General features: G+C 52.2%; 1 protein-coding gene across 4 annotated transcripts in view; it reads right to left on the minus strand.

Annotated features, from left to right (window-relative positions):
- Positions 1–26,353, minus strand: part of SAMD4A (sterile alpha motif domain containing 4A) — a 109,201-nt gene continuing 82,848 nt past the window's right edge. For 2 of the 4 annotated variants that reach the window (XM_074869172.1, XM_074869171.1), the window contains exons 4-12: positions 24,094–24,357; positions 18,391–18,500; positions 17,651–17,737; positions 14,784–15,078; positions 13,245–13,330; positions 10,977–11,095; positions 8,400–8,601; positions 7,428–7,554; positions 4,491–5,689 (exon numbers count right to left, since the gene is read on the minus strand). In XM_074869172.1, the coding sequence (XP_074725273.1) occupies positions 5,508–5,689; positions 7,428–7,554; positions 8,400–8,601; positions 10,977–11,095; positions 13,245–13,330; positions 14,784–15,078; positions 17,651–17,737; positions 18,391–18,500; positions 24,094–24,357 (1,472 nt within the window). In that variant the 3' untranslated portion in view covers positions 4,491–5,507. Of the gene's footprint in view, positions 3,626–4,490; positions 5,690–7,427; positions 7,555–8,399; positions 8,602–10,976; positions 11,096–13,244; positions 13,331–14,783; positions 15,079–17,650; positions 17,738–18,390; positions 18,501–24,093; positions 24,358–26,353 lie in introns of those variants that run through there. The other 2 variants (XM_074869173.1, XM_074869174.1) reach the window with 2 other exon arrangements.

A 26,353-nucleotide genomic window follows, 5' to 3' on the forward strand; every position in this document is an offset into this window, starting at 1 on the left:
TGTTACAAAACCTTGTATTAATCATCTCCCTTCACTTTCAATATAACGTTGATATGAAATATAGCCATGATTCCTAGTTACATGGGAGGAAATGAGTAATAAATACATTGGAGCAAGTTGAAATCACGAGGGTGTTTCACTGGGAACAACATTTGAAAACTGTACACTTGCAAAGACCGGCATCTCCAAACATTAGTATTTCTTTATATTGGGAAGCTTTTACATGTAACAAACATGCTATTTCCATATATGACAAAAAAAAAATATTTAAAAAATATGCATTGCTTGGCAACATTAACTAGGCAAAAATAGTTCTTTGTGCACTAACTTTGTACAGAAAAACCAGGACTAAAGGCATGCATGTACAATAAAAGGCTGCCCGGGAACGGCATGCAACAGAAGAGAATTCAGAGCTTTTTAAAGTAAGCTTACAATATGCATAAATACATAAGGGTTATATATATATATTAATAAGGGAGGAAGTATTCTGTTTAACATTATTAACATTCCTGTTTTTTTTTTTTCTTCCTATTCCTCCCAGAGGAATACACATTCACCTTTAAGTAAAGATAAAGGAATACAAAAAATAAAACTCACTTTGCAAACTCTGATGACTCGTATAAAATCAACTTTAGTGTTATCATCGCTGTGTGCAAATTATAGACGTCTGCAGGACCCACTTTCCATCAGGCACATTCAGAAAGCCAAACCTGGGGCACGGCCGCACCCCGACATGGAGAAAGGTGACAACAGAAATAGTTTCCCTAAGTGCTGACCAAACTCGAGCTTCGCTCCGCGCCGCTTGCGGGCGTAAATCACAGTTTTGGATTTTCCTGCTGGATGCTGGCCGGGCTTGACCCCCCCCCCCGAAGATTTTTTAATGAGCTGAGCAAGCAAAGGCAAAGCCCAGCTCAAGTCCAGTCGAGCTCAGGGCTTGTCCCTGGGGAGGGGGACGACACCTCGAAAGAAAAGGGTGTTTTATGTTTTGTTGGTTTTGGTTTTGTTTTTTTTTTTTTTCCCTGGGTGTCGCAGCCGCGGGGAGCATCCGCCGGACCCAAGGACACTTGGGTGCTGAGCTGGCCGGCCTCCCCCGCTGCAGCCGGGGACGGCTCAGGGGAACAGCACCAGTAAAAGGTCCCCGGTGGGTGCTGGGGGGGGGGGTCAGGGGCTGTCTCTGGGGGAGCGGGGCAGGGGGGAGATGCCCACCCGATGCCGAGGGCCCCCGCGGCGGCGGCATCTCCCTCGCCACGACGCGCGCGTGGTACAAAACAGTTGCACATGGGGTGAACGGGTGAATACAAAAAAGAAAGGCACTGCCGCTTTATTACTAAAGATTTGACTTCACAGCCTCACTCATGCAACTGGTTATTTTTTTTTCTTTTTTCTTTTTATAAATAATTTTTATTTTCTTTTAGGATTCGAGTTTTTTTTTTTTTTTTTTTTAAACTTCTTTCACTGGAGCTCTGCTGCCTGCACTCAGCACAGGCATCCAGAGCCAGGCAGGACTTCCCGAACGCAACTGAAGCCACTTTTTTTTTTTTTTTACTAAAAAAAAAAACAAGGAACAGCAAACACAACTAAGTTGTTATTAACCTATACACTGTCAATGGAAAATAAGCTTTTTTTTAACAAAAGGAAAAAACTATTGAATTATTTGGTGGTTGTTAATAACAGACATTATCATGGTTACCAGCCATAGCAAGTTAATAGGTAATATATCCAAAATAATATCTCTTAACAATCAGATAACCTCTGTTTCTATAGTCAGCGAAGGAATAAATAGAATTTCAGCTCTGTAAATACTTGTGAGCCTTCCCTGGGGAAGGCTCCTGCTACGGCGGTTGTGTTCGCACCTCGGTTTCATACAACCTGGGGGTGCTCAGCGGAGGGTGACCCAGGTCCCCAGCGCCTGTGGCTCAGCCCCCCCCCCAGCCCCCTCTTCACCTTCACCTCCTCACACTTCTCCCCAACCTCCCTCGCCTTCGGATTTTCCCTCCTCCGCTCCCCCCACCCCTGCACACCCCCCCACCATCTCATGCCTGCCGGGAAGCAGGACACCGAGGAACAGCAAACATAAAACATTGCATTTGGCACTTTGTTTTTTTTTTAAAGAAAACAACTTAAAAATGCTGCATGGCAAATGGATTCACACATCTCCCATCTCCACTGGCCCAGACGATGCTCTGGGTCCCCCTCAGCCCCCAGCCCTGCTCCGGCCGGTCCCAGTACATGCTGCTGCCTGCTGGTGCTCACAGCTGAGCCCCATTTGGGGAATATTACTGCAACACCTGCTCCCACCCATCACCCCTTTTCATGAATTAATTTGAAATTTATTATTCCATCAGAGGACTCAGAGCAGCATTAGGACCGGCAGGAGCGAAGCTGCTGCTATGCCGAGCATCGCTGTGGGCGCCGATGGAGTTTCTGGCCCTGACCTGGCTTTGAGCACAGGCCTAAGCAGCGTCGTGTCAGGTTTAAGTATTTAATGCCCTCGGACCAAATTTAGCTCCCTGTTATAAAAAGCGGCACAGCGGTGGGTGAGGGGGCAGCCAAGCCACCGCCACCCACGTCTCCTCCCCGGCACATGTTTAATGCCAAGAACACGGGGTTGTGGAGCTGTGTTTTGGTGCCCTTTGGGGCTTGGTTTTTATTTGGCTAAATAAAACCACACACTCGCTCCCAAGCCTCCTTCATCCCTCGTTGGTCACCCCGGGGCTGGAAAAGCCCCTCATTGCTGGGGGCAGATGTGTGAAGCCACAGATGCAGCACCTTCTCGGTACCTGCGCAAGCAAGGCAAGAGACACAGAAACTCATCCAGCATCCCCCCCCCTTCACCGACATCCCCCAGGACCCTCCGCCGGGTGAGATGCTGCCCCCCCGCCCCCCCCGCCCCCCCCCCCATGTCCCTGCACCCTGACCCCATGCCAGGAGCACAGGGACTGGGGGGGGTCTGACCCCCACACCCGGCAGGCGCCCGCTGACCCGCCACTGCTCTGTGCACAACGCTGCCTCGAAACTGCGGATGCTCTTGGCTAAAATGAAAGGAAATTTTGGGGTGATTTTTTTTCTTTTTTTTTTAAAAATCTAGGCTCGCCGGGCCAGTCCATGCCTGAACGCAGCAAAACTCAAGAGATGGGACCACCAGCCCCGAAGTCCCCGGCGGGACAGACAACTCCTCCCCAAAGGGTTTTTGGTCATACACACCCGCGTGATAGTCGATATTCATTCGTATCCTCATCCAGAAACAGGGTTTGCCCACGGTGCTCTGGTGAACCCTCCGTTGTCAGCACTCTCCTGCCGCATCCCCCCCCCACCCCATCCCCATGCTTTTTGTCATTGATTTTTTGCCATTTTTTTTTCCCCCCTAGCATGGATGTAATAAATGACAACACAAATTCCAAGTCTAATGATATGTTCACAAGGACAATCTACACATTCACAAAATTAAAACAGGAGAGAGAGAGAAAGAGAGAGGAGAGGAGAGGAGAGAGAGGAGAAAGGATGCAAGCTATCGCTGAGGCTCCCCGCAAGCCCCGACCTCGCCGCTGGACCCGCAGCAGTTGTTCTCCTGGCCAGCGTCCCCGTTGCGACGCCTTCTAGATCGTGGAGGTTCGGTCGACACCATCTGCAAGCGGGAAGGGAGAGTTTAGGAGCAGCCTCAGTGAGCAGCGAGACAGGGAAGGGTGGGGGGGATGGACCCCCAGAGCACCCCCAACCCACAGCCCCTGCAGCGAGGTGGCACCACGGGGCCACCCCCACCCCTCCATCACCCCAAGGGGGTGCAGACGGGTTTTGGGGTGTCAGCACTCTGCTAGTGCCTCCATGACGCTGTCTCTACCCCGCGGCAGACCCCCCACCCTGAGAGCTGTCCCAACACCGGTCCAGGCCTTCTGCTACGTCCCCACGGCACCTTTCCCAGGAGGAGAGGGGAGTTTCTGAGCAGCCTGGCTTCGCTGCAAGGTGGGTGCGAGTCTGAGACCCCCCCAACAGTGGGACAAATTCATGACCCACTGCCCACGAGTGGGGGGACAGGGATGGAGCCAGTCCCAGGGGGGCTGCTTCGCCCCCCAGTTAACCCAGCCCTGCAACACCGCACCACAGAGGATGTAAAATTTTTCTCCAGCTGAGGATCATAGCAGGAAAAAAACCCCAGGAGTCGTTTCTCTCTCCCCAGAGTCCCCGTCCCCAGCATCCCGGGACAGCAGGGACGCATCCAGCCACAGCCCCGAGCCCAGGAGCGAGGGGTCCACGACCCATCCCAAAGCCCCACAAAGACCCCTGGGCGCCGACAGCAATTACGGAACCAGAAATCAACACCCAACAGCATTTCCAACCCTCCAGCCCTCCTCCATCCCTGAACACCCCCCATCCCCCATCCCAAACCCCCATCCCTGGGAGGGCAGCTCCTGGGGCAGCCCCTGAACAGGGCGCTCCAGAGCATCACGGCCACCTCCCTCCTTAAGACTAAAAACAAACAGGTTTGTTACACCTTTTTTTTTTTTTTTCTCCCCCGAAAGGTTTATTTTTTTAAGACCTATTTATAGCACAACCAGTTTTGAGAGGCTCGGGGTATGCGAGCTGGAAAAAAATAACTCGGAGGAACAGTACCCTGCAGAGGAACAAGACAGCTAAGCCTCGCCTGGGCACACGCTGGAGAAACGCTTCGGGTGACAGAAGTGTCCTTGTTTTCCTGGCCGGGGATGCCGCCGTGGCGTTGCCAGGGCCCTACTGCCTCTTACAGTCCTTGCTCTCGTGTCCCTCTCCCCTGGACGGGCTGTCACATCGCTGCAGGGAGCCCGGTGGCACTCATCCTCCCCGAGGGCTCCTGTCCGCAACTGTTCAACGCAGTCCGGGGATTGCCGGGGGGTGAGACCCGAGCTGGTTATTCAGGAGGGTCTGGGCGATGCCGGTGGCCGTGCTCATCCCATCCTTCATGCTTGGGGGTCCAGTGCATTGGCGAGGGGCACTGGGTGCTTGCGGTGCTGGTGCTTTTTGCTGCACCGGGCTCTCCATCGTGCTGCCGTTGCCTTTTCCACCTTTTCTGCCTGTTTTTCTGCCTTGTTCTCCTCCCTCCCCGTGCCCATTCTCCACAGCCAACCCCAGGCGTGGGCGAGGAGCCACCCGTGGTGCCAGCACAGCAGCTCCCGGCACTGTCTGGCAGCCCAGGCAGGGTTTTAGCCCCGTGCCCTGGGGCTCACGCACCCCCTGGCCAAACGAGGGACGCCAGTGGCAGAAGGGTAAAATACTCCAAAGCTTGTGAACCATTCGAGCATGCCGGTGGCAAGGGCTTTATCGAGAACTAGTAACAGACTAGCAAGCTAATACTAATTATTATTAGCAAGCTAACTAGTGGCTAATAAGCATGGACTCCACTAGTGCTGGGTGTGATCCCTGCGTTTGGTTTTACCCCCTGCCCTGGCTACCTCGCTGAGAGAAGCCAATATCCCTGTCCGGCCCCTCCTGGGAGCATCCCTGGGAGCATCCAGCCCTGCCGCCAGCCTGTCCCCTCACAGCCACAGCCTGTCCCAGCTTTTGTGGGTGCTGGGGGGCTCAGCGGAGGCGGCGTGGATGTGCTGGAAGAGCCCGAGGAGGAGGGAGTGCTCACCGCTGAGCGCGTGCTCCGTCATGCTCAGGCACAGGGACTCCAGCCTGTTGTTGATGTCAGGTTCAGTCACCGGCACCTGGAACTCTGCAGGGAGAAAGGGACAGGAGATCTCGGTCAGGGGACCGGGCAGGGACCCTGCTTGCCTGCCCTGCACCCCCTGTCCCCTCTGCTGCCACTGGCGTGGGTGCATGTGGGGTAAAAAACTACCCAAAAGGTGCCCCAGGAGGGTCTGACCTCACGGCCAGACTCTGGCAGCGCTTCGCTCCCTTGAGCAATCACCTCCAAAAAGAGATGTTTACAAAAATAGTCATCGCTCTCCTGTTTCTTATCAATAAGGGGTAAATCTGGGGAGACTCGGTGGCATTGCGGCAGAAGATGGACAGAAATGAGGGGTTGAGGTGCTGGAAATGCTGGGGGGGGAGCTGAGACCCTTGCCCTGGAAGGGGGCAGCCCCCAGCTTTCCCCTTGCTCAGGCCTCACAAAAATCCTCGATACATGTAAAATATTCCAGCGGCCCTGGGGAGCAGCGGGGCCGGGAGCTGCCTATGCAGGCAGCGTGCAGGCAGGGTTAGCGCTCAGACGTGGGATGGCAGCACAGACCGGCAGAGCCGCCGACCGCCTCTTCCACCGCTCCATCACCCACGGCCCCGCTGCCACGTCCCCAGTGGGGTGAGCACAAAAAAAACGGGGAGGATGAAGTTCGGTGTGCTGCAACGCCCCGGCCTCATCCACACAGCACCAAAATGCCCTCCCCTTTGCAGCAAAAAGCTTTGCAAATACAGCTTTTGCTACTGATGGCCAGCTTCTCCAGCTTGCCACCAGCTTGTGGGAACATGGGACAAGGTCCAGGAGGGCTGAGATCCCCGTGGCCCGAGGAGAAGTATTTCAGGAGCCCAGCTCTGCATTATTGCTATTTTCCTCGCGACGCTGTCCACATCTTTGGCTCTCTAATCCTCCTACGCCCTCATTCACCGCAGGCTAACACGCAAAGAGAAACCTATTTATTCTCCTTCAGCGCCTGCAGAAATGTGCCCCTGTCCTGGTGTTTAATCAATACCCAAGAGCAGATGCTGCTTTTGCTGTACAGGACGTTTGCCACCCTAAATTTTGCAGCTAAAAGACTGCGGGTGTGTGATGTGAGGGGACCTGCCACACTGAAACCACAGCAGAAGCTTATGGATGAGGTTTAGTTTACTGCAGAGGGGGTGTAACTCCCTATCCTGTGGTATAAATTGTTATCGTGTGCTGGTAAGACAAGGCACGCTTAAAGGCTAATTAAGGGATACACAGAGAAAAAATCATCAATGTCCTAATGGGAAGGATGCTCCAGGTTCAGGGTCCAAGTTCAGCAGGAATCGCCCTGAATCAGAGGATGCTCCTACATATGGGCACAGTTTTGTGGTGTTTGGGGAGGAAGCACCGACACAGCACCACTTCCCTTCACACACGTTGTGAAAAGAATTTCCCTTGAGTGCACGAAGGCAGAGCTCCTCTGCACTGGGGTCGCCGTGTCCAGGTGTGAGCAAAAAAGGTGATGGAGGAGCTGTCTCCTTCCCTGCCTGACATGAAGCCCCTCAGAAGCACCAGCACTGTTCTATAGAGGGTCAAGGTGTTATATATAGGGTGAAAATCCCTCCAGTGATGTCTCTGGTTCAATCAACCCAATAACCCGACTAGTGTCAGAGATACCCAGCTCGGGTGGTGACAGCTGGCAGCGCCGGCGTGGCCTGCAGCGAGGCTCACCGACGCGGCTCCTTTCACGCAGCCTCCCCTCATCTCACTGAGCTGTGGGGAAGCGAAAAAGCAAATGTCTGTGTCCTACCTGGCTGCTGAAACATCAGCATGGTCTGCGGGGAGGTGTGGACCGGCAGCGAGCGCGTCCTTTGCACCGAGCTGTGGCTCCGGCTGGGCATGCTGTTGCTGCCCCCGGGGTTGGCAAACCAGAGGTTCTGCAGGAAGCAAACAAAAAAGGGGTGTGCAGTGTAAAACAGAGGCCTCTGTGCCATGTATCTGTAACCTCCTTGGGCTCATCTCTCCCCTCTCTGCCTCCTGGTTTGCGCCCTTCCTGACGGTCCCTCTTCTGCATCCCACCGCACAGAGGAGAGCGCAACCAAAAAAATGAAGAAAAAAAAAGGGGACATGGATAGATTACAGAATCCCAGAATCACCAAGGTTAGAAAAGACCTTGAAGCTCCTCCAGTCCAACCATGAACCTCACACTGACCATTCCCAACTCCACCAGATCCCTCAGCGCTGGGTCAACCCGACTCTTCAACCCCTCCAGGGATGGGGACTCCCCCCCTGCCCTGGGCAGCCCATTCCAACGCCCAACAACCCCTTCTGCAAAGAAATCCTTCCTAAGAGCCAGTCTGACCCTGCCCTGGCGCAGCTTGAGGCCATTCCCTCTTGTCCTGGCGCTTGTTCCTTGGCTCAAGAGACTCATCCCCCCTCTCTGCACCCTCCTTTCAGGTAGCTGTAGAGGGCCATGAGGTCTCCCCTCAGCCTCCTCTTCTCCAGACTAAACCCCCCCAGTTCCCTCAGCCGCTCCCCATCAGACCTGTGCTCCAGACCCTGCACCAGCTCCGTTGCCCTTCTCTGGACACGCTCGAGTCATTCAATGGCCTTTTTGGAGCGAGGGGCCCAAAACTGAACCCAGGAATGGAGGGGCGGCCTCACCAGTGCCGAGTCCAGGGGTAAGATCCCTTCCCTGTCCCTGCTGGCCAGAGGAGGAAAACCAAAAGAAGCTTGTGGGGAAGGGATGGAAAAGCTGGAGATGCCGTGAACACCGACTGACCTGTCTGCCTTGCTTGAGGATGGCGGGGCTGGCGGCGGGGCTGCGCTGGGGGGTGCCCAGCAGCCCACTGGGGCCCAGCAGCCCCAGCCGGGCGGTGGGGAGGTTGCGGGAGGGGATCTGGAACTGGCGGGGGTTTCGCCGGCCCAGTCCTGTCCCTGCAGATCCGGCTGTCGGTAAGGAGTTTGACTGGCCAAAGCCTCGGCTGCGGAGAGAGAAAGCGCCGAGGGTGAGAAATTGGCCCTTGTGAGGGGGACGGTGCCGCGGGGGCGAGCAGCTGGTTTGGTGTGCTCAGACCAACAGCCAATCGTCCCGAGGGTGCCCCTGAGGTGTTGCAAGGGGCTGTACCGATGCTTCCCACCCCGATCCCATCCCACAGCCACTGTGTCACCGTGAGCTCCGCTCCCACCCCGACCCTCCCACCCTGCTGCTGCTGGTCCCCCAGGCCTGCACGTGCAGCGGGAAGGAGGAGGTTTGGGCATGCCACAGCAGCATCCTTTCTTCTTCTCCTCTGTCAGTCACCCTCCCTTCCTTCTGCAGTTCTCAGACTCACATTTTATTTTTTTTAAAGTTTTACTCCTGCAGAATGGGCCTGCTCTTAAGTGCAAGCTAAAATAACGCAGTTCCCTTGGCACTGGAGCTAGTGATGCCTGATTTCTTGGGGTTTGACTTAAACTCTTCATGCCTTTGAGCTGTACAAAAGACATCTCTCCCGTGTGGATTCTCTAGTGTCTGATAAAGGTTCAGCTCATGCTGTTGGGTTTTCTTTACTGGGAATGCTTGAAGGGTTGGACCTTCTCCCCTTCCAGGAGGTTCATTTATACACAGTCCTCTCTGAGACTTCTCAAGTTCTGTAAAACTTGGTTAAAACGACCTCACAAGCCCAAGATTTCCTAGGGAGGGGCTGAGTGAAAGGCACGTTCCTGCAGAGGTGGGACTGGCTCTGCACCCGCTCCTGTCTCTGCACTGCAAACCTCCACCCAGCTCCCTGCGGTCACAGCAAAACCATCTGGACCCAAGACCACGCAGCCCAAACGTCCTGAGACATCGATCTCAGGACACAAAACCATCTTTACTCCTTGGAGAGGAGAGTCGCACACACCGGCACCCCTCTCCATGTGGGTTTTCGCCATTTAAAACCAGAGAAATGACACAAAAATCATCAGGTAATCCTTGGAAACACCCGCAGCGCAGGTCTCCTTGCCACACAACATTGGCTTGGTGTCTCTGCCCGATCAGCCGGGCAGCTGGGCATCAAGTTTAAGGGTAGGAGCATTCTGTGAACCCACAGCTTCTCCCTGTTCCCCCCCTGCCCTCCTCCAACACTTAAATCACCCTCACAGATGCTTCAGCTCACCTTCCTCCCAGCCCTCATCTCTCCTGCTTGTGTGGGCGGCCACAAACACACTTCAGACAACATTAACATGCTGGGATCCCAAAACTGGATACATTTACTAGGCAGAAGTACAACGGGGTTTCTTTAAACCTCATCCAAAAAATGCTCTTGCCATTCAATCCCCACGAGAAAACCAGGACTGGCCACGTGCTCCTTCCTCGCCCGCAACTTCCCAGGAGTGGGAGCAGAAGAAATGCAAAATGCAAACAGCTCAAAAGCAGCAAGGAAACTGGAGAGCACCCTGGGCAACCCCGGGAAAAGGACTGGCATCATTTCAAGCCAGCAGCTCTACCTTGTGCTTGGGGTCAGCCTGGATGTGCAGCTAAACCACTGCACTGGAAATACATACATGTATTGGATACAGCCCAGACCAAAGGGGTCCAACAAAGACCTTTGCTCGTGTCTATTCTGCTTCTGATCCTGCCACGAACACCGAAATCGCTCGTTTTCCCATTCTAAAATATTCCATTTAATTCCACTGGGGAACACTCTGGTTCTGCGCTTCTTCCTTCTGAACTCACATCCCGGCTGTCCCAGCGCTCCCGGTTATCTCCAAGCCCCTTTCTTTTTCAGAAAAAAGAACTTGCACAAGACTGCAATAAAACAGGCTTAGCAGAATGAAACAAAAGGCTGACGCTCTTGTTAAAACCGATCTAAAAATATCTGTTCTTGCCATAACCCCAAAGCTTTCTAGGATCACCCGAAATCCAGCATCACCATGGAAGTGAGCAAAGTGTTGGCAACACATCCCCACCCAGGCTTGCTGACCACAGCCCCCTGGCTCTGCAGGCTTCAAGCCTTTTTTTGCCAGTTGACACCTTTTTGGTGAAACTCCAGCACTGATGTAATCAGCAAAGGGCAGCAGGCGGGGGCAGAGCTGGCGGCCCAGTGCTGGGGATAGGCTGTGCAGCTGGGAATTGCTGGGTTCGGAGCCAGGGAGATGTGGTGGGAATTGGTGGGGTAGGCACCGACCACACGCACAAGGAAACTTACTGCTGCTTTGCCTTCCCAGCCAACGCCTGGGGTTTTATTGCTGAAGCTTTTCCAACCTTCCTCCCTCCTGAAATGCAGTGCTGAAGCTGGCAGGATCCATCCCTCCCTATTGGGAGACACTGGTCCCACTGGCAATGCTCTTGTCGGGCCCTCTGGCTGCTGCATCCCTCCCTCCCCAAAAGCCAGCGTACCTCCTCTGCTGCCGATAGCCTGACAGCTCCAGGAGGGATTTCCGAGGGAAAGACCGAAAGAGTTTCTGCACCTGCTGTTTCCATGACAGCAGCCGCTTCTTCTGGATCTCTGTAAACGCCTGCCCAAAAAAATAAGAGAGAAAAATAGGAAACATATGAATATTTTTCTGGACAAAGCATGCAGGGATGTGTATGTGGGTGTGCGTGTGAAGAAAAGCAGCCAGAGCAGGCGGTGGTGTGAGCTGAGCCCCATCGGCAAGTCCAGAGGGAAACCCTGGTCTGTCTCAAGGATTTACTCATCTCAGGTGGAAAAAATGCTCTGGCAGTGTCCCCTGAGCCCCAGAGCGAGGGCCTGGATCTGCCCCCGAGGCTGCCACCCCACCCTGGGAAGAGCAGGGCTTCCCCAAAGCTTCCCCATTATTCTCCCGAGCTCCCCACGGGGTTTGATGCCTGGTCCCCGTTGCGTGGTGACACTCATCACCTGAATGTGGCTCTAAAAAACGCTGCCAAGCTGGGAAAAAGCTGGGATTTGGAAGGCAGAGCTGCTCCGTGGCATCCCGCATCCCATCCTCCTTCTTGGGGCTGGGCAGAGCTTGGCTCTGGTCTGGGTGCCGACAGCCTCTGCAGGAGGTCACACGGGGTGAGACTTGTCACCCGCCTGGGTGCTGGCGAAGGTCACCCACGCAGGGGACAGACCTCCTCCCAAAACACCCCAGATCCCCAGGCAGACGGTGTGGGTTATGGGGACACCCACGTGCCCACCACAGCTAATTTTAGACACCCAACGTCTCCGCGCCGCCGGCAGAGAGGAGCAGAGGTCTCCAGAGGACAATTTGGAGGCTAATTAGTGCCTGACTTGATTGCTCCAAACCAGTCTCTGGAGGAGATGCTCTCTCCTGGCGCTGATTACGCCGGAGCCGATGCAGACGGTGATCCTGGGACACAGACTGGCACCAGTGGGGTGATGCTGCGTCACCACATCCACCCTGGGCGCTCCTGGAAAATGAGTCCTTCTGCAGCTCTGTGTCTTCCTGGCTCCAGTCCTGGGCAGCTGCTCCCACCATCCTCACTCTTCATGCCTCTGCTCCCCCAGTGATGCCCTGCTCGGCCATCCAGAAAGTCCAGGCATCATTTCCAGGCTCTCCAAGAGAGGAGCAAGTAGGAGCAGACACGCTCTCCCCTCCAGCCCCTAAAGTACTGAGAAGACCATACCCTGGGCTCTAAACCTGCCTTGCAGCAAACCCCAACGGTGGGTGCCACCACCCCGTATTCCACGGGGCCAAATGTTGGCTGACACCGCAGGAGCTGCCAGCAAAATGCACCGAATCCCCCCACTGTGATCGACAGAGGCATCCAGGAGTGCAGTTCAAAAAAAAAAAGAGGATGAAGCACTTGTGTTTTGCCCGGTACCCAACAATTTCACCCCGATTCAAGATGTGCTTGGCCCTGTAGAGACACATGGATCAAACCTTCGCACAAGCACGGCTCAAGCACCGGCTTCAGCTGCAAGGCCAGGGGCTGCGAGCTGCCTCTCTCCTCTTCCACGCAGCGTACAGCACATTATGGGGTTTGCAGCCACCAGCCCTCTCCAGAGGAGATTCTTCTGTGCTTTGACAGTGTTATTTTTTTATAAACAAATAACTGAGAAATGTTTAAAGCCTGCAGCTCCTATGAGAGGGTGTGCAATTTACCCCCGACCCCTGCCATATGGGCAGATGATGAGAAGCAGCTTGTTTTTCCAGGTGCAGCCAGCATGGGTACAAAATGCTGCAGGACATCGGGGCTGCCTCCCGGCCATCCCCCCCTGTCCCCAGGGCAGGAGCGTGCCGGAGCCCCCGCGGCACAGCCTCGGCCATCCCAAGTCATCCCCCGGCAAAGGCAGATCTGTCGGGAGCAGAAACAGCTGCTCCCGTTGCAAAATCCCAAGTCTACGTGTTGCAATGCCAAGGGATCACCGGGTCTGACAGAAACCGCCTGCACACTCATCCTGGGATTTTTTTCTTTCATCCAGCTGCTGATCGGACTGTCACGAGCCAGATGAATTTCCCAGCTTCAGGTCTTGGCAATTACACGAGCGTGGGGGGGAAACAACATTTCCATGTACCACGCTGGAGCTACCGCCCGCTCCAGCCCTGTTCTGTCAGAATTACTATTAATACCCCCCAAAAATATTTGTGTTAGAAACCAAAAGGTTTACATAAACAGACACTTTGGAAACAGTTTCTAAGTGATGAGAACAACAGTTTTAGATTATCTGTCACGACTCACCTCGTGGATTAGACATTTGTCTATGAGCTGTAAATAGGAACTTATATTCTCTTCGTCGGGTCGGGAAACTAAAAGTTGTGTGCATACTGGAAAAAAAAAATAAAGAGAAGAGAAATGGGCATGGGGACACCAAGCTGGGGTCCAGGGGGGTCCAACGAGCCCACTTCCCTTGTTCCACGGGCAGGTTTTCTCATCAGCAAGAAAAAACACCCTTCCCCAATTCCTGCTGTGTCGTCCTATATTTAGGGTCAGATTTTGTTCTCCGTTATGATGGTGTAAATCCGAAGTAACACCACTGGAGTCACCAAAATTAGACCTGAGCAAATCAGGGGCACAGGATTATTCCCTATTCCTAGGCAAGAGCTAGTTCTGGGAGAGCTCCTGCTCCTACAGCCAAAATCTGCCCCTGCTGCAAACAGATTCCCACCTTTCCCTATGGATTTTAACCTCTTTTGGAATGAATGCCATAAAAGCAAGTGGAAATGAGTTCACAGTGAAATGAGTCTCTCCTGTCACAGCCCCCGGGCAGGGATGCCTTGCGGTCCAGGAGGACACCTCGTCCTGGCAAGGCTCGTGCCACACGTACAGCTTCATGCGTGACGGAGGCATTTGTCACGGGCTGAATTCATCAGCGGGTTTAAAACGGGGCCAGAAACCCACGTTTGTCTGTGCATGCAGTCAATTAGCCGGTGGGAAATTCTGCACCAAGTTTTTATATCGAAAATACCTCATCTATTTTTTGCAAAAAAAAGGTCTGAAATAGGGCTGATATTTCTTCGTGGCATCCCAATGAGTTTCTTTCTGTTCGTGGTCTCCTGTGTGAGCCTGCGGACGAGACTCCCCTCCCCTCTTCCCCAGGGAGATCTCCCTCCACGCAGCCAGCGCCCACACCTCAGATCCCATCGGGCTGAGTTAGGACACGTCCAAGCTCATACAAATTTGCTCGACGAGCCCTGTACATGGCACAGGGTGTCGGTCCCTACCTCACATTGCTCCTGTGCTCCTCCCAATGCGTTAATCCCGAGGCAAAGCCGTGCACCCCACACCAGCCACGGAAAGGCACTCAAGTATTTTGGATGTCTATCTAAATTAGGGCTTATAGAGAGGCTTGGACCCGGCTGATTTGCACTCAGGACAGCTCACACTAAGCCCATGCACCAGTGTTACCCTCACAAAAGCAGAACAAGTCCAAGGGATGCTGATGAAAACACCTCTGGACGGCTGGGATGCTCCCAGGGCTCTGAATGGGAAGGGAGAGGATGTTACCTGTCCCTGAGCTGGGGGAGAGGATGCCATCGACTTCTGAGCTGGGGCAGGCAGCCTGTCCCATTGCTGTCCCTCCCCAAAATCACTGCCCACCTCCCCACCCACGCTCTTACCTCTTACCACAGCCTGACGGGGCCTCAAAAACTCACCACCCCCAGGACTGCAGCTTGCAGGGGCTTGGGGAAAGGCTGCTGCCAGGGCCGCCACCGCACCACCCTGCCCCGGAGCAGCTCTCCCCAGCGAGGACGCCAATAAGAAGCGACAGCCGCTCACCTTTCCCCATCACTCTGGTGAACTGTCCAGGCAGGTCACCTTCGGGCAAAGGGGCCCCCCCCGACTCGCCCTCGCATCCCGGCAAATGGTGCTGCTGCATCCCCCCCGCGGCAGAGTCCTTGCAGTCAGAGCCTTGGCTGTCGGAGCCGAGCAGGGAGGAAGGGTGATGCGAGTCCGCGTCCCGACTGTGCTCCTCTGTGCTCGAGTTTTGGGAAGAGTAGGCTTTGATGGGGGTGAGGATCATTTGGTGTAGTTCCTGCAGCGGGACACGCAAGTTGCCACCTTCCAGGATGTCCTGTGGATTCAAGTGGAGAGAAGAGGGTTTGTCTCTGCAGGGACAACAGGACATCGGCTACGAACCAGATTCCTACTGTTACACCCCAGAAAATCCTGCTCCAGGACCCCGCTAGAGTTCAGAGTCAACAGCCGTGGCTCATTCACCGAGTCTTGCTTAGAGCAGGGGAATGTGGAGCTGCTGCAGGGACCATGTCTGATTAGCCAGGGATGTGTTCAGACCTGAATCGCCGGAGATAAATGTGCCCCGTCAACCACTGGGACCCCAAACCAGTGATAATCCAGCTTCAGCCTTTACAAATTTTCATCAGGAAGATGCAAATCCACGAGAGCGACTGAGCCTGTCAATGCCCAGACCAGTGAGCATCTTGCTCCTTCCCCAGCAATCCCACAATTGTGACATTTCAGCTCTATTTAATTGGAATTACACTTTTTAACGTGGGCTTGGCTCCAGTTTCCAGCACTGCTTTCAAGCCTGGCTCTCCATTAACTACTCTGCCCCAAAGAGCTCCCCAGAGCATCCTTACGCCTGGGCCCATCACAGAGCCCAGGACCGTGCTGGGATGCAGGGGCCCATCCTGCAGCAGTGAAGCAGGGACATCCCCGTCCACGCTGGGACGGGCTGTGGGAGCAGATACAGGGGGGAAAGGGAGAGTTTCAAGGGGAGCAGGGTGGGTTGTGGTCAGACACAGAAGGGTAGACTTATATCCCTGTACCAAAAACATTCAGCTGGGAGATGCTGGGGGAGATCTGCCCAGGAGGGAGAGAATTCGGGTACACCCGCAGCCTTGCTCTTGGTTATAGAGTGGATCAAGAACTCCCTTTCTACAGTCAGATCCTCATCCCACTGATGGGAAATAATTGCATTTTGGTTTTAATGTAGTCTGGACCAGAACAGCTCATTGCATGGTATGGCCCATGGGATGCTGCTTGGAAAGTGGCAGCTTTTGGGGTGAGCGAGTCCTGGCTACGCCTAGGGAAGAGACACAAAGTGGGCACACAGGCTGCAGCCCTGAAAAGGTTGTTCACCCTGATTCTTCTCAGCTCCACTTCTCTCGAAGACCTGGCGTGAGCCTGCTGGGCACTATTTCTTGGGGAAAAAATCCTGCTCTGCTAACCGGCGGAGAGGGGTGGAGCAGCTCTTTCCAAGAAAGCAGCAATCTTTAGCAGCGAGACACTGCCCAAAAACATCAAGTCCCACACATGCTCTTGTTTAGCAAAAAGAAATTGGACGGGAAGCCTGGAAAACCAGAGACGTCTCCTCCCGAGGAAAGCAGCTCACAGGCAGCTCTGAGGCCCAGCAAAGTGGGACATGGTCACATCCCTGCAGCCCAAACCCACCCCACGAGGGCTCAGAAGCAGTCCCTGCCACTTATCTCCTGTGTTTTACAGCGTGCGTGGCTGCTTGCGTCAGCTGAACCGAGCTTAAGCTCCTGCACCGCGCCAGTCAATCAATACCGTATTTCAAAACCCAGGAGGAGAAGCGGGGGAAGAGGCTGTGCAATCGTCTGGAAAACATATCGCCGAAGCAAGCTCAATCCAATGGGCTGTCTCTTGGATTTAATAGTTATTATTAATATACGGAGGTAAATATGGCTTTATTAGCTCCTGCCATACTTCGAGTACAATCCCATATTATAAATAAATAGTGAAGCAGTGAGCTAACAAAAACACCAATAAATAGCAACACACCACATAAGTATTTAAAAGCCCCTAGTGGGAGGCTCTGCAAGTTGCTGTTTGAAGACGGTGCAATTAAATATAATATAATATTGTGATAATAAATAGTGAGAGGTTGGGTGAGCTGCTCCCAGCAAGTCTGTGGTGCTGCTGCTTCTCCGACAGCCATTTCTGCAGAATTTAAGCTTTTGTTGAAGTGACAAAGAAGTTTCTGTTTGTTCTCCTTGGAAATTCAAGATGCTGTTCAGGCACTGACGTGGGTGTCTGGCTTTTTATCTGGGGACAGGCTGCCCATATGATGCTCCAGAAAAGCACAGTGGTCCTCGACCTGACAGACACTGGGAAATCCCATCTCTTTTTTGGGGACAGAGAGGTAGGGGCAGGGCTTGGGGGTCCCCATATTGACCCTGTGCATGGAGGGGTCTCATGACAGGGACAGTGGCATTGAGAAGGGAGATAACCAGGGGTTAAAGGCTCTGCCCAGTTGGGTCTCCAGTGGCAGAGAGGACTGCGATGGCTGGTGGGGCTACAGCTGGTCCTGCACCACAGTTCAGCAGATGGGCTGCTGGGATGGTGCCCTCCATCACTCAAAACTCAGGTGTTTCTGAGCACCCTGGAGCTGGCCAGGGCTTGTACCAGTGCTGCAGGGCATGTCCATCCCAGCTGCGTGAGTGCTGGAGATGGATTAGGACCCACTCTGCAAAATACAGCTCCAAATAAAACCTGCTTCTGGTAAAGAAGTGTTTGAGACATCAGTCAGATGTGGCCAAGACAACAACAGATTTCTCTGCAAAAAATCCCAACAACGTGTGTAACTAAAGAGGGCTCCACCCCAGAATTAATTCCTGGCTTCTTAAAAAAGAAGAAATACAAAGGTGGTTGTGATTACTTACCCTTTCTAAAGACTTGAGCAGGTTTTGTCTTTCTTTTAGCTTTTGGATACTGATGACTATTTTGTGTCTTGCACCTTTGGTAACATTCTGCAAAAACAGCACAAACCTGGCATTAACATTTCCACAGAACAGCTGGGTCAACCCAAATCCTTCCTCCCCCAAAACCAAAAAGGGCTGCTATAAATTAATCAAATTTCTGAGCACAGGGATTAGCAAGGGACATAGAATATCACTTAGAGACTTGCTGAAGATAGAGATTTCCAGCTAGTCCATCCCTCCCTGGTACATCTCACACAGTGAAAGCAAAGGTGCTGACTGGCCCTCTTCATCCTGAGGATAACGCAGAGGTAAATCTGAAAGTGGACCCATTTTCAAACGTTAACAAGGCAATTGGCCATCAAAGCCCCACTGACTTTAAAGGAGTTGGGTACTGCAGACTGTGCCCTTGAAACTCCTGAACTTAATCCCAACTGGAAAATTAGCCAAGCGCAGCTCCCAGTGACGAGACTTCCATGCTGGGACTCCAGTAAGAAATCTGGGACAAGGCCTTTTTCAGGTACAATGTGGGTTTTTTTCACTCCCCAAGACCCAGTTTTTCTTTCTTTGTTTGCTTCCCAACCACCTCCGGGCAAAACGCCTTCCATGTGAAGACACAAAAGAGGTGTTGGAGGCATCTCATCTACCGACTGCACAAGCATCAGGAGCATGGCCGATGGCTTTACGAGTGACATGGGACGTACTTGCGCCTCGAGCTGGCATTCGGTGAGGGCCATCATCTCCTCGTACGTCATCTGCGAGAAGAGGGCAGCGTACTTGTGCAGCCGGAGGCTCTTCAACCAGGCTGGGACATCTGCAGCACAAAGGTAAGGAGATGAGAGCTCCCGTTGAGTTCATGACACCACTTAACCACGCGCAATAGCATCAGCAGCGACATGAGGAGTTGATTAGGCGCCATCCACCATCCCACCGGTGCTTCAGGCACCTTACTGAACTTCACAGACCTTGTGGAGGACGTAGTGCCATGGTAGGAGGAACCAGCCCCCAGATGAGGACACGTCCTCAGAGGTTGGGCTTCTGCGGCTGAGCCACTGGGAATTAGCCCACGGGAGCCGGCGTCACGCCAAGCTCCTCACTGCCCTTTCCCCAGGAACGTGGGAACTGCTGAAGCTAACGGCATGGCTGAGCTTTGGATGAACAAATGGCTGTTTTGCAGATGGCAGACACTGATTTATGGTGTGAGGGAAGATGGTATGTGCTGAAAATTTAAATGACTGCTTAAGGAGAAATAAAGAGATTTTTTTTTTTTTCGAGCATGGAAAAATGAAGTGCCATCAAAGACAGTCCCACAACCTGTTTCAGAAGGATGACTTGGGAGCTCAAAATACACTGTCTGGAAATGATTTCTTCCTTCCCAGTTGTTATCTGCAGTGTAGCACCTCTGTGCCCAGCTGGATGGGTACCCAAAAATACTTTCATCCTCCTGACATCAGTGTGGTTTCACAGAGAGGGACCTGGGAGGGGAATCCTTCCTCTGCAACACGTAAAACCCCACCAGACCCCACGATGGGGTGTTCTCCACGGGGAAGGCAAAGGGATACGAGCCTCCCCTGCTTCAGCCTGCTCAGCAGCTACTCTGGGTGTTGCAGGTTTGGGGGACCCGTGGTGACACCCCAGAAGGGAGAGGGGAGCCCTGCAGATATCTGTGCTGCAGCTCAACACCGTGCCTGTGATGACGCTTTTGGTTTGCATCCTAAAGGCTTCAAATGCTGTGCCAAATCGGGACCTGCTTTATTTAGCACCTACAACCCGACAATAGCTCTGCCTTAGCCTACAGAGCTCACACGCTCCACTCCCAGCAATAATGCCCTTGTCCATCAGTCCTTGTCCCCTTCCCTGCCAGCGAGACACCCAGGAGCCCTGTTTCAACCCACGCTGGGTGCAGTAACAATGAAAAATCTGTGTTTCAACCCTAAACCCCACACCTTGAATGGAGAGATCTTGGGAAATGTCTTTTTTGGGCTAAATACAAATTAACAGCAACACCTCCCCTCTCTTTGATCATTCCCAAGTCGATGTAAGGGGTATATGTCGAGTGGGGGGGGGACCCCACGTCCCATGGCAGGCAGGGGCTGTTGGTACAGGGGAGCCCGAGGGCAAGGAGTGATGGCTGGTGGCGAGGCTGCCCTGACAGGGTTCCTCTGCCCAACGTGCCCACCGAGGGGGAGGAGGAATGGGGGTCTGCACCATTTTCAGGAGGGATTTCTACCCACTATGTGCTTCTGCTGCCATGATGGGGCTGCTGAGGGTGCTGGTGCTCTGCTCAGCATCCCCACAGACAGCGTGAGGACAACCTTCAATGGCCACGTCCAATAACCTTCACTAGTGTAGCCAACCTCAAAGGTTTTCTAGGCTGATCTGACTGCAAAGCGTGAGGCCAGACTTGCTTCGGAAAGGGATGAGACGATGCGAGGAGGACATCCCGCAGTATGGATAGTCTCTGTCCAGAAAGCCCCACATTGCTGAGTGCCAGATGCAAGTCAAGGATCGTCACAGACCTCTTCCCAAACCAACACCTCATCACTGGAGGGGACAGGGCAAGATGGACCATTGGTTTGGTCCCCTAAGGCAATTCTTACATCTGCCAGAAGTCTCCTGCTGCCCACTGCCCAGGCTGATGCCAAACCCCACTCGCATCCAAGAAGAGGATGCAAATGGCTCCAAAATGCTGCATTTTGCTCACGTTCTCCGTCCTCCGGCACACATCAGGATTTGCGTTTCAATGAAATTCCTCAAATGCTGCCCAGAAGGAGATCAACCCCACACCAAACACCGAGGAAAAGCCATTACTGAGCATGGACAGGCTGAACTTTGCTGTTTTCCAAAAGTCCCAACATACAACAGTCCTAAAACCTGCTACCGGAGGCCTCTTAAACTGATATTCTGTTTAAAAAAATTAAAAGCTATTAGCAGAAAGCCCTCTGTTTCCAGCGTGGGACTGGCAGGCTTGAATCTCAACTTCATTTTAGCACAAAACCACACCATTTTAGTGACAACATGTCTACCTCAGTGTACCTGATCCCATGTCTGTGGGGGCATGCGCCTTTGGTACACATCCATGCTGATGGCAAAGCCCACAGGGATACTTTCAGAAGAGAGATGCAACTTCATATAGACATTAAACCCTGCAGAAAACCCATCTCCAACCCTCAGAGCACAGAAGCAGCTCTTCTTTCTCTCTGCATCAGCCCCCCCTGGACCACCTCCTAATTTTGGGGAGCTATGATGGTCCCAGAACCCCCTTGCCAGTGGGGCTGGCAATTCTGGGGGCGGGCAGGGGAGAAAGAACCACCCCAGCATGCAGAGGGATGGTGGTGGAGTCTTCCCCCTTCCCACAGGGAAGAGGCAACCAGGAGGTGCAACGTCATCTAAGGCGATTTCATGGTCCTTGGAAAGTCAGATTCCCTAATGCTCCCCACGGAGCAGTGAGCCGCCCACCCGCAGAGCTATTCTTTAATCACCGATTACCGGGAGCTAATTGCAAAGTCATGGCACGGCTGTCAGAAATGCTGCATCTGATGTGAGCAGCAAAGCGAGGACTTCCATGCTGCTCACATCCATCGTCCCCTATAGGCATTAAACACCAGAATTTGGCCGGCACATGTATATCTGGGTGCTGGCATGGAAATTCAGAAGGAAAACAATTCACCCTGCCATATATATACACAAAGGCCAATACACAGGACATCTTCAGAAGTGCCCTTATGGCACATCATGCTAAGCCATGGACGTACTCGCCGCAGAAACCCCCAGCTCTACCCAAACCCTCCTCCCAGTGCACCCCAAGCTGTGCCCCAGGAAGGGATGGACAGACAGATGGATGGGCTCCGCGTCTTCCCCCTAGAGAAACACCTGGGAAAAAGCCAAAGGACTCTCTTCCTTCAGCATGAGGATAAATAGAAAGGAGAGAAATAGGTGACAATAGAGCACGAAGATAGATGGAAAGGACAGAAATAGGTGACATTAGGGGAGATGAACTGCTAAGCCATGCTGGATGGGGCTCTCTTGTGGAAGCCAGGCTGGATGGGCCTTTGACGTGGGTCTGGTTTCCCCACTATCCTCCTGGATGCCCTGGAGGGTGTTAAAGAAGGAGCATGCTGACCAGAGGCACGGGTGACACCGAGCCACGAGAGCCTGCAGGCGCACAGGGAGACGTGGCTGCAATTCAGAGAAGGGACTTGGCAAACCGAGCAACCGGTCTGGATGAAATAAGATGCAACCCAATAAAAATGCACAGAGTTGTGCGTTTCTGTAGGAACAAGAAATGGCACAAACTGAGGGCAGGGAACGGGCAGTACTTTTTTTTTTCAGGAAAGCTGTGGGGATACAATGGGTCACACGCAGCCTGCCGTGGTGTGTTATTTGAGGACGATGAGCTATACAGTCACAGGAACGCTGTCTGTACGGCAAGCAAGTCTCTGCTCTGCTCCCGAGTCTGGTTTTGGGCAACACACCTTCAATAAAATACGGACTTTCTGCAAAAAACCTGGCAGAGAGAAACACGAACAACCCCAAGTTTAGAAAACACCATCTGGGAAGAAACTGGATTGGTTCAGTCAGAAGAAAATACAGCGGAGGGGGAGGACACGACAGTCGTAGACACCAGAGGCTGTAGACATCTGTTTTGCACATCCCCAGACAGTGGGACAAAAGCAATTTGGCTGACAGCAATGGGGGGGAATCAGGTTTAGATGTCTGCAAATCTTCCTCCAGAGAAGGAGGATGCCTGGGAAGGGATGGCCCGAGGAAAGGCAGCCACCTCCCCTCGGAGGGCTGCATGCAGCAGCCACAGGCTGTCTTAATACATGGAGTTTATTTAATTGATTATTGCTCATGGACAGCCTGGGCAATAGCACCTTTGGGTTCTGCAGATTTGGCTGTAGATCGATTGCTTTGCACTGGAAAGTTTCTAACTGTGCAAGTCCCAGAGCTGCAACTGTGGATCACAGGCAGCCAAGCTCCCCACGATCTCCCCCCCAGCTCCATTGGCAGAAATGTGGAGAAATAGTGTTAAACAGACCCCTCTGCACCACTTGCTCCCAAAAGGGGTCTCCCTGTCCTGACAGACTGCAGGATCCGGCCCCAAGCATGGAAAACCTTGTGGACCCTTCACGCTGATCGCAGCTTAGCCTTCAACATGCTCATGGTGACCCCTCTGACCCTGCCTGCCTGCCGGGCCACCATAAGGTTACGCAGGCAGCGAGAGCCACAGGTTGGCACTGAGCCCACAGCACCACTGGAGACGGAACACTCCCTGGCTGTGCCACCTGATTAGGTGTTCGTTAGCGAGCAGAAAAGCCCAGCTCTGTGAGGCCACTGTGCTCAGAAAACTCTCCTGTGACATCTACAGCCCATTGCTCCCACCCCAGGGCAACGCTATGGTGCAAAGTCCAGCCAGGGAGAGGGCTGAGCCCCGAACATCTATCTCACTGGAGAACCACGAGGGTTTTTTTCATGCATTTATCTCCTGCACATCAAAGTCCTACAGTGCCAAGTCAAACGCAGTTCAACTTTACAGAGATTTACACATATCTAGATTTGTCTGTAATTAGAATAAAATCAGACCTTATGACTATTTAAAAAATACAATTATTTCCTTATTCTGATACATCATTGGTCTTTACACAATTGAGTTGCTTTGCATTAATGAAAACTGCAGTTGTTTAAATCACTTCTGATAGCTGCGGGTTCATTCTTAGTCATTTTGTCTGTCACAGGAATATACAGTCTGTGCATTTGCCCAGTTTTCATCTATTTATTCCTCACAGCCTGAAGTTTGCTCTCCATCTTTGACTGCAGCAATAGGGTTTAGTTTCTGCCTTGTTTACCAACAGGATCGCATATATTTATTGCTAAGAGTCTCTGTGAAATGCAGGCATAATGGGAAAAACAATCAAAAACCACAGAATAAATTCACTGCAAACAAGTATCTTAATCTAAAACTTCCCCAAATACTTGGTGGGTACCAAACACCACAATGGTAAATCACACATGGCTTACTAAACTTACGCTAAGCTATTTTTCACCGTAATAAAAAAGAAAGAGAAAAGAGCACCACTCACAGCCAAAAGCCACAGGCTATGGAAAAAATCCAGCTTTTTGGAAAGGTGACAGCTTGCAGGATTTTGGGGCAAAACCAGCCCACCGGCACCCAACCATAGAAGATGTCAGATCAGGACCAGCCGCTGCTTAAAAGAAAACCTAACTTATTCCCCTAAACCTAAATTCCTAAGCCGGGAAGAAACGCTGAAAGGCCCCGATGGTTACGAGGACTCTCACCCAAAACCACCAACCAAGCCCCGCGCTGCCGGGAAAACAGCTTTTCCCCTCCTGCCTCTGGGTGCTGGGGTCGGGGTCGGGGGGGAGGCATCTGTTTTTTCACTCACCTTTCATCCCACTCCCTTCCTCCTGGAATGTGTTACGAGCAGAAGGCTGATCTTCTAAATGTTCACTCCCACCACTTCCCGAAGAGGCTACACTGCTTTGTGGAGACAGGGGGGCATGATCGGAAGGGATGCACTGGGGTCCTCTAGCTCGTAAGTCCTCATGAGACATCCATCCATGTCCTAGAGGTTGGTTTGGCACATTCATGGGTGGGGTAAGGGACACAGAGCGTTTCAAAGGGCTGTGGTGTGTCTGGCCTGAGAGAACTGAAAAAAAAATAAAATCAAAGAGGTTATTCCCCCCTCGCGGCCCGGGATACAGCAAAGTCCCCCGCAAAAAAAATTAAATGAAATCATAAAATGCGTGGTGGTCGGCCACGGTGCTTCGCTGATGGCTTCGCGGTGCCCACGGCTAGCTGAATCCTACCCTGAGCTCTCCGCTTTGCCTCCCAGGAAGCAAAGGGGACGGGAGTACCTGCAAGGAGATGGGGTTACACGAGCTATGTTGGCTTGCTTAAAGAAAAGTGGATTGCTTCTCTAGGAAAAAAAAAATCGAGCAGCTCTGGAGGTGTTCCCCGTGCGGACTCACGTACCGACAGCAAACCCGAGGATGGGACTGTGGCAGGTGCTTGGCTGCTGTCTCTCGCCAACCCTGGAGCCTTGCAGGGAAGACACCGCTGCTGTTGCAGGTGTAATGGGAATTTTCAAGCGACTACACTGAAGCCATGAAACTTGCCCCACTAAAATCATCCGGACCCATATCTTTCTGGGAAAGGCATAAAAATCCCCAGGATGGGAATGTCCTCACACAGACCCAGCGGAAGCTGCTCTTGTTTCTCCCTTTGGGTTAGGACTTGGCTTATGCCTCGAAGTACAAGCTTAACATCATCACAGAGGTGCTTATCATCCATAGAAGTGTCTAAGCCTTGTTGAGTCCTACTAAGATCTTGCACTTAGTTGAGCCATCACCAGCAATGAGAGCATCCCAGCTCAACCACCCATCAGGTGCGCTTCCAAGCACATGCCTTTTAACCCTCCACAAAAACAAACACCCAAAGCAGCGGTGAAAACACACCCACGACAAAGAGGTGAGGCTGAATCCCCCCTAAAAAATGATCTTTGAAAAGCTTTGGATTTGTTTTTCCTTCCCAGCTGCATACGGGTTTGCATTTCCTGGCTGAAATTTTGACACCACCAAGTTGAATTTGTTTTTAACAAATAACTTTAACACCGTCTAGGAAAAGAGCGATGCACCAGCTCCAGTGATTTGGAGTTATTTCTCAAGAAAGGCTTTACAATGGGTAGGTATTTACTTGCCTTTCAGTCAAGCACAGAAATATGTCTTATGTAGGCTAAAGTATTAAAAACACCCAAATCATAGATTTTTCTGACAGGTTTTGGTAGAAGTGTTGCAACCTGAATAGATTTTGAAATACAATTTTTACTGAATGGTCTCCATTTTTCATTGCTCTTCTTCCATACTGTCTCATTCATTTTTAGTTATCTCCTTAAAGATTCAGATTTCTTTTCCTTGGGTCTGTTGGTTAGTAGGGGTAATATTTAGAGGAAAAGATGGATATGGACAAACTATCTTTGTTTCCTGTAATGAAAAATGTATGAAAAGACTGGTCTGTTGGCTTAACAAAATTCAAATTCCATCATTCACAAAGTCACTAAACTGCTGGTTAAACCATAAATGCAGTTACTATATTTTAATGTACGGATTTCGGATGTTAATCACTTGTTTAATGTTTTATTGCAGTTACTCTCAATGAAATTAGTTGGAAGTTCATGGGGGCTGTTTCCTGATAACCGAGACCAAAACAATCTCTGGATCTAGCTGTTGCCCAGCCGAGCTGTGTCTGGGATAACTGGGACAAGATCCAGATCCAGCGCTACGGGAGGGTCCTTTCTGCTTTGCATCAAACCCAAGCCAACGCTGCTATTTTCAGTGTGCCCTTGGGTACGGAGGTGGGATCACATCGTGATCACTAACAGAACATCTGCACTGGTCTGTTAACAAGGTCTCATATCTAGAAACGAGAGCAAATTCTGCAGAAGGACACTAATTTCTCAAAATTAGCGGCTCTAAGCTTCATTGCAGGGTAGGTGAAATGAAAAGCAGATTTTCTGCTCGAGGGAAATCTGAGGGCAGAGGGGTTAAAATGACCTTTCAGCCCATATGAAACTAAAGCAAAAACTTTCCAATTTTTCTTTCAAAACCAAATTTCTTAACTCTACAAAACCTGGGGGAAATTCATCA

The sequence above is a fragment of the Strix uralensis genome, chromosome 4 (assembly GCF_047716275.1).
Source record: "Strix uralensis isolate ZFMK-TIS-50842 chromosome 4, bStrUra1, whole genome shotgun sequence".
In the NCBI taxonomy this organism is placed as follows: Eukaryota; Metazoa; Chordata; class Aves; order Strigiformes; family Strigidae; genus Strix; species Strix uralensis.